Source organism: Octopus bimaculoides, chromosome 20 (genome assembly GCF_001194135.2).
Source record: "Octopus bimaculoides isolate UCB-OBI-ISO-001 chromosome 20, ASM119413v2, whole genome shotgun sequence".
NCBI classification, from domain to species: domain Eukaryota; kingdom Metazoa; phylum Mollusca; class Cephalopoda; order Octopoda; family Octopodidae; genus Octopus; species Octopus bimaculoides.
Genome location: NC_069000.1, coordinates 41,232,630 through 41,239,689, shown reverse-complemented (window position 1 = coordinate 41,239,689; position 7,060 = coordinate 41,232,630). Strand labels below are relative to the sequence as shown.

General features: G+C 35.9%; 1 protein-coding gene across 3 annotated transcripts in view; it reads right to left on the bottom strand.

The window, feature by feature from the left end:
* Positions 1-1,608: 1,608 nt before the first annotated feature.
* LOC106874157 (zinc finger protein ZFP2) overlaps positions 1,609-7,060 on the bottom strand; it is a 20,195-nt gene continuing 14,743 nt past the window's right edge. For all 3 annotated transcript variants that reach the window (XM_014921781.2, XM_014921782.2, XM_052975016.1), the window contains one exon: positions 1,609-4,748. In XM_014921781.2, coding sequence (XP_014777267.1) covers positions 1,758-4,046 — 2,289 coding nt within the window. In that variant the 5' untranslated portion in view covers positions 4,047-4,748 and the 3' untranslated portion in view covers positions 1,609-1,757. The remainder of the gene's footprint in view (positions 4,749-7,060) is intronic.

Genomic DNA, 7,060 nt, shown 5'->3' with positions numbered 1-7,060 from the left:
ATATATATATATACATACACATAAATTTAAATACAGTGTACATTTAAACACATCAGAGATGTCCATAAAAGGACATCTAACCCGCTAGAAGGAGCAGTCCACACCACAATTAGGGATAATTTCGTAAGAGAATGAAAAATAAAAACATTTACCATCTATTTTCTGAACCAATGGTTTCAAGCTATATTTAGCAAAATAAAATAAAATATTTTGCAAGGTCAGCTATCATCAGCGGAAAAGCCAAGATTAACATATAAACACGAGGCACTACATAGAAACAAGACTAATTTTTTCTTTTCGCTAGACCACTGGTAGCAAATAGAATTTCTAAAATTTTTTTTGCTACCCTCAGATTTATTAATATATATATATATACATAGAGAGAGAGATAGATTTGTATAACTGTGTGTAAATGTATATAGATATATATAGGTACATGTATGTATATGCATGTGGATAGATGTATGTGTGTACATGAATAGGAGTAAGCGAGAAGGAATTAGTACAATAATATTTAGAAAGCAGAGTCATCGAACATTGATGTAGTTAGATACCAAAATGTCTAAAAGAGGAACAAACAATACACTTACTCACACATACACACATAAGCATGCACACACACACACGCGCAAAATCTACATACACAGACACTGACCAAGCAACACATAAGAAAAATCTCATACCAAACTGCAACACATATATGCCCATATATTCACACACATACACACCTAAAAACTATAAGCACAGGAGTGGCTGTGTGGTAAGTAGCTTGCTTACCAACCACATGGTTCCGGGTTCAGTCCCACTGCATGGCACCTTGGGCAAGTGTCTTCTACTATAGCCTCGGGCCGACCAAAGCCTTGTGAGTGGATTTGGTAGACAGAAACAGAAAGAAGCCCGTCGTATATATGTATATATATATATATATATATATATATATATATATATATATATATATATATATATATATATATATGTGTGTGTGTGTTTGTGTGTCTGTGTTTGTCCCCCCACCATCGCTTGATAACCGATGCTGGTGTGTTTACGTCCCCGTAACTTAGCGGTCCGGCAAAAAGAGACCGATAGAATAAGTACTAGGCTTACAAAGAATAAGTCCTGGGGTTGATTTTCTCGACTAAAGGCGGTGCTCCAGCATGGCCGCAATCAAATAACTGAAACAAGTAAAAGAGTAAAAGAGTAAAAGAATATGCAATAACAGAACACTGTATATACTGTTTGGATTATCATGATAGACCTGGAGCAATGAGAGTACATCATGGAAGAAGTCATGGCAATGAAAGGACTAACAAACAATTAGTTTTACAATTGATAAGTTAATTAGTTAACGAGTTGTTACAAACAATAATGGTTTCTCATGACCAGTCAATTACATCATACTCAATTGACACTTTATTTTATCAACCCCAGAGGGGTGAAAGATAAGTTAACCTTAACAGGATCTGAACCCAGAATGTAAAGAGCTAGGACGAATACTGCAGCATATTTTTTTTCCCTGACACTAACAATTCTACTAGCTCACACCCTTAGTTGACTAATAATAATAATAATAATAATAATAATAATAATAATAATAATAAAAAGGCAAAATGGCACCAATGTGATTGTTTTTTATTGGCAAAATGACCCTCTCAAGATACAACATATATATATATACATAGTTATATATTCATATATACATATACTTTTATAGACACATACAAATATACATACACACATGGATGTGCGTGTGTACACATTTAAGCTAAAGGTACATGTGAATGAGTTTTTTTGTGAGCATTGAGGGGTCCAGACTGAGAAAATGCTTTTGGACATTGATCACATTTATATGGTCGTTCCCCTGAATGTGTCCGTTTGTGAACTCTTAAATTACTCGAGGTAGTGAAAGCTTTGAAACATATGTCGCATGCAAATGGTTGTTCTCCAGAATGAGTCCGCATATGGACAGTTCTATTGCTAGATGTTGAAAATGCTTTTTCACAGATGTCACATTCATAAGGTCTTTCTCCCGAATGAATAGTCATGTGCTCGGTCAAATTGCCTGATGTTGAGAATGCTTTAAAACATATTTCACACTTATATGGCTGCTCACCAGAATGAACTCTTTTGTGGACTGAAAGATTACTAGATGTGGAAAAGGTCTTAGAACAAGTGTCACAGCTATATGGACGTTCGTCTGTGTGTGAACGCATATGAACAGTCAGATGACTGGAACGGGAAAAAGGTTTTTGGCAAACATCACATTGAAAGGGTTTGTCACCAGTGTGTTTCTTTAGGTGACGTGTCAACTCAAAGTACTTAGGGAAAATCTCGTTGCAATAGTCACATTCAAAACTGCGTTCAACTGAATGAATCTTGAGATGTTCTGAAAGGTAGCGTGCTTGGGAAAAGGCTTTAGGGCAGATATCACACTGGAAATCTCTGAGTTGACCTGAGTGAGTTCGCATGTGAACTGTCCGATTACTTGATGTGGTGAAAGCTTTTGGGCACATTGTACATTTGAATGGGTGTTCTCCTGAATGGATTCTCATGTGTACTTTACGATTACTAGATCGAGAGAATCGCTTGTGGCAAATCTCACACTCAAATGGTCTTTCACCAGAATGAGTGGTCAGATGTTCAGTCAAGTTACTTGATGTTGAAAATGCTTTCAGACATATCCCGCATTTATAGGGTTGCTCACCTGAATGAACTCTTTTATGAACCGACAAATTGCTTGAAGTGGAAAACCATTTGTGACATGACTTGCACTCATATGGACCTTTCAAAGAGAATGTAGCTTTCTTAACCATATTCATCTGCTGGTTATTCATATTATCCTTTGCTTGTTGAACATTTTGTTGAATGATGTGACTGGGAGAAGATTTGACGGTGTCAGTGCTTGTTGTACAAGAATCAGAATTAGTTGTCTGAACATGTTCAGAGCAGTTAGTAGCAGGAGAATGCATGATAGTATGTGTGGAAGAAGAATTATGAGAATTAGCTGAAGAGCAAGCAGGATGTGATATAGGATTAACAGAGCTGTCTAATGTGGATAAAGTGGTGCAGTGTTCACTTCCATTTGAGCTGAATGTTGCTGTGGTTGTGATGCCTGTTGTATTATTTGTTGTTGTTGTTGGCACTCTCTCTAAACATTTTGAATTAAGACTGGTATTGTTGTGCTGGTTGCTGACCGGTGGATACAAAAATTGAGGCTTCATCATCTCACCACCACTGATTTTGGGAGGGAGATAATCGGGGTGTGGACTTTTTGAAGTTTCAGTCATTGGAGGAGGTCTCAACATGTGATCAACGTTATCAGGGTTAGGAACTACCAAATCTTTGGAGCTCAGTAAATCATTAGTGTCACATCCTAACATCATACTGTCTTGAGGTATTATGTTCTTTGAAGATCTGCCCAAATCATGTTCATGATGGAAAATACCCTTTGACCGGAGATAATCACTTTCTTGAGGATGCAGGGAATTTTTTGTCCTCAACAGATCAGAACCAAGCATGGATAAATTCTTTGATTTCAAGGTTTCATTTGAGTCATGTGGCATGATCCCTTTCAGGTTCATGAGTTCAGGAGTGTTATGAGGTACAAACCCTTTCATTCTCATGGATTCATTTAAGTCTTTGTTCAGTTGATTACAAGGTCTTTGTATATTGCAGTTGTCAGGTGAGAATATCATTCCTTTTGGTCTAAAAAAGTCATTCTCATAAGCAGGCATATTCTTATGCCTTGTGTGCTCATTTGTTAAAGTTATCATGCTCCTTGACTTAAACAATTCATTCTCCTGAGCAGCCATCATGCCTCGAGCACGCTGATAATCATTTTCAGGATTTACTACATTCCTGGGTCTAAAGAGACTATCAGGAGGAATCATACCTCGAGATCGAAACCAGTCACTGTCTAGCGCCATTAAGCTTCTTGACCGGAAGAGGTCACTTTCAGATGCCATAATTGCTTTCGGCCTCAAGAAGTCCTCATCTGTAGACAAAGTACCACAGTAAGATTTTAAAAAGCCTTCTTGTGGAGACAGCATGGATTAACTTTCCACCAACACACATTTATAACAATAAGTAAACTTATAAATTTTCTTTCTCTCAACTTGCTTTTGTTATTTGTGATATGTGTATGATTCTGTGAAAGTGTATGTACATAGAAAAAGACCACGTGAGAGATATTCTATTTAACCACCACTTGAGCTCCTCAATGCAACAGTAGCTTCTCTACTGATTATGAACAAATCTTAGGACAGCATATCCGATCTGGAATAGAGAATTGTAAGAGAGAGGTGGAAGGTAAAATAAGAAAAATATGATGATTTTTTTTTTTTGTGAAAATATTTTCTTTTGACAGCAGTTATTAATATAGTCAGTAGTATAGAGTGGACATGAGATATTCCACATGCAAAACAAATTTGTTTCCACCATCAAGGTACATCTCCAATTAGAATGAAATATTTTTCAAACTCCTCTGTAGTACAATTAAATGTCAACAAACCAACACCACCATGTATGGTGACAATGAAAATTTGTATTTATAAATTTACAAAATTCACTGGTTACATTTCTGTTACCATCTTCCGATCAAAAAGCAAAGGACTAAAATTCTGGTTGTTTGTTTGAATTGATGCAATGTGAATATTGGTCATTAGCAAAACAATTATTGTGCTATTGTGTTTCATGATAACCATGAAGTATTCTGTTGCTGGCAAGACAAGTGTCAATTTTCACAGCTCACCCTGCAAATAGAAGATATTCCTTTAAAAAAAATCAAATAACAGGTAGTTTTTAATCAGTATTCCAAAACAAAACACCTTTAACTCTTTAGCATTTAAACCAACCATATCCAGCCCAAATATTCTATATATTTCATGCTCAAACTGGCCAGATCTTGCCTCTCACACCATCCCTACAATGTCATTATAAAAATATACAACCACATTATCAAAATCTCATTGTTACAAGACAACAGATAATGAATTCACAACAATGTGAATAAATAAGTTTATTTGAAAAAGTAATCTGAATGCTAAAGGGTTAAATATAAAAATCATTTAAAATTTAAAATGTCTCTTCTGGCAAACACAGTTCTTGGTTCTGCTTTTATGATGTTCTTCAGACAAGAGACAGTTAATCCACTGGTTTCAGGTTCAGTCCTACTACACAGTACAATGGACAATCTGCCTTTCACACTGAGGGAGAGACCCTCAAAGATAAAGCTCTCTGAACTTTGCCCAGCCCATTCTTATTCTAACTACACTTTCAGAACTTCCTCCTCCTCTCCTCTGCTAACTTGGTTTCCTAGGTAACAGAAGCTATCTACTACTTCTAATGATCCCACCAAGCATCTGAAAAACTCTACTGTCTGCGCATTTTTAGTGCTTATTGTACCCACACATTTTCCACACCCAAAGACTATTTTCTCTGTTAACCTTCTTGTGATACCGCTACACCTCTTATGTGTCCAAAGCTTACACTGGGTACAATGTATGTAGTTTCTACCAACACCCTTCTTATATATTAAGCAAGGCCATCTCCCTGAAAGGACTTATGATTTGTCAGTTTTCCTATTTACTAGGACTTTGGTTTTTACAAAATTAACTCTAAGGCCCTTAGATTTCAGGCCTTGCTTCCATACCTGAAATTTCTTCCCAAGGTCAGGTAGTGATTCAGCTATAAAAATAAAGTGTAGAGGAGCTCTACAGTGTAGAGGAGCTCTCAAGGGCAGCCAACTTAAAAATGAAAGGACAAAATTTAAAAGACAACCACTCAGTAAACAAGACAATCTGAATGCCAAAAATATTTTGAATCACATTGATAACTCCAACTAAAAGATACCCATCCTATCAGCCAGCCACATAAGAGAAATGTCTAACAGAATGTTATCAACTGACATTGTAATATATACTCAATGTCTCTTTCACTTTGTTCATAGAATTACCTTGTATGTGATCACATTTACTATTAACTCTCACTCTCTCTACATACATATCTTATACATAAATGACAATTTCTCTCTGTTGATCTGTCTGTTACCATCTTGCTATATACACCAGTAAACCAATCTTGACGAAACTTTGCATACATGTTAAACTAACTTCTAATTCAATTATAGGCTAATTGGATTTTAATAAAAATCCATAATGGGACCTTAGCGGGGTTGGGCTGTTATTTGATGAAATGAAATGGGGGCAAGAGTGTTAGTATGAGGGAAATGTGGTGGCATAGTAAGTGTGGCTGACATCAAGGAAGGGGAGAACAACGTTGTGTAAATGAAAAATATGGAGTCGCAGAGGGATGGTGATGTTAATATACCTGTCATTCAGGTATATATACACAATGCTGCATACATACTTCTTTAAATACATAGACACAAGCATACACATGCAAGCACACACACACACAAATAAGTAACTTTTAAAACACCAAGAAAGGGAAAGAAAGATGAGTGTTAGGAATACATAGCTTTTAGGAAAGAGGGGATAGGTGGCTTTTCTGCTGTCTATCGTAAAGAAACACACTCAGACACACACACACACACATACATATCTACTACACACTATTTCAAACTTGTGATTACTTGTGTGTGTTTGTTAAGTGTGTGTATGTGTGAGTGAGTGTGTGATTGTGTACATGTGTGTGTGTGTGTCACGTCTTATAACTGTCTGTCTCTCTACTTTTGCAGGGTCTTTCCTGTTGCTGTCACATACTGTGAAATTTTAAAATTACGTCAAAATTTTCAAATTTGGTATATTGAACTAGTTTTCCATGTTAAATCCAATTTTGTTATTTATTTGTTCCAGAAAAATTGCAAAATCATGTTACTGAAGTTTAAAGTTTAATCAATTTTACCTAATCAGAAAACAAGCTGGCATTTTCTGCATGATAGCTGTCTGTCACAAAATGAAAGTAAAATCATTGCGAGGAGGAATTTTTATTAAACAAACAAAAGCAAAGCACTACGATGACCAAAGTTGTAAGAAATTATGAAGTTCTAATAAATTTTAATGAATAAAGTGATGTGAAATAGTGAAACAGACATGTAAATAAT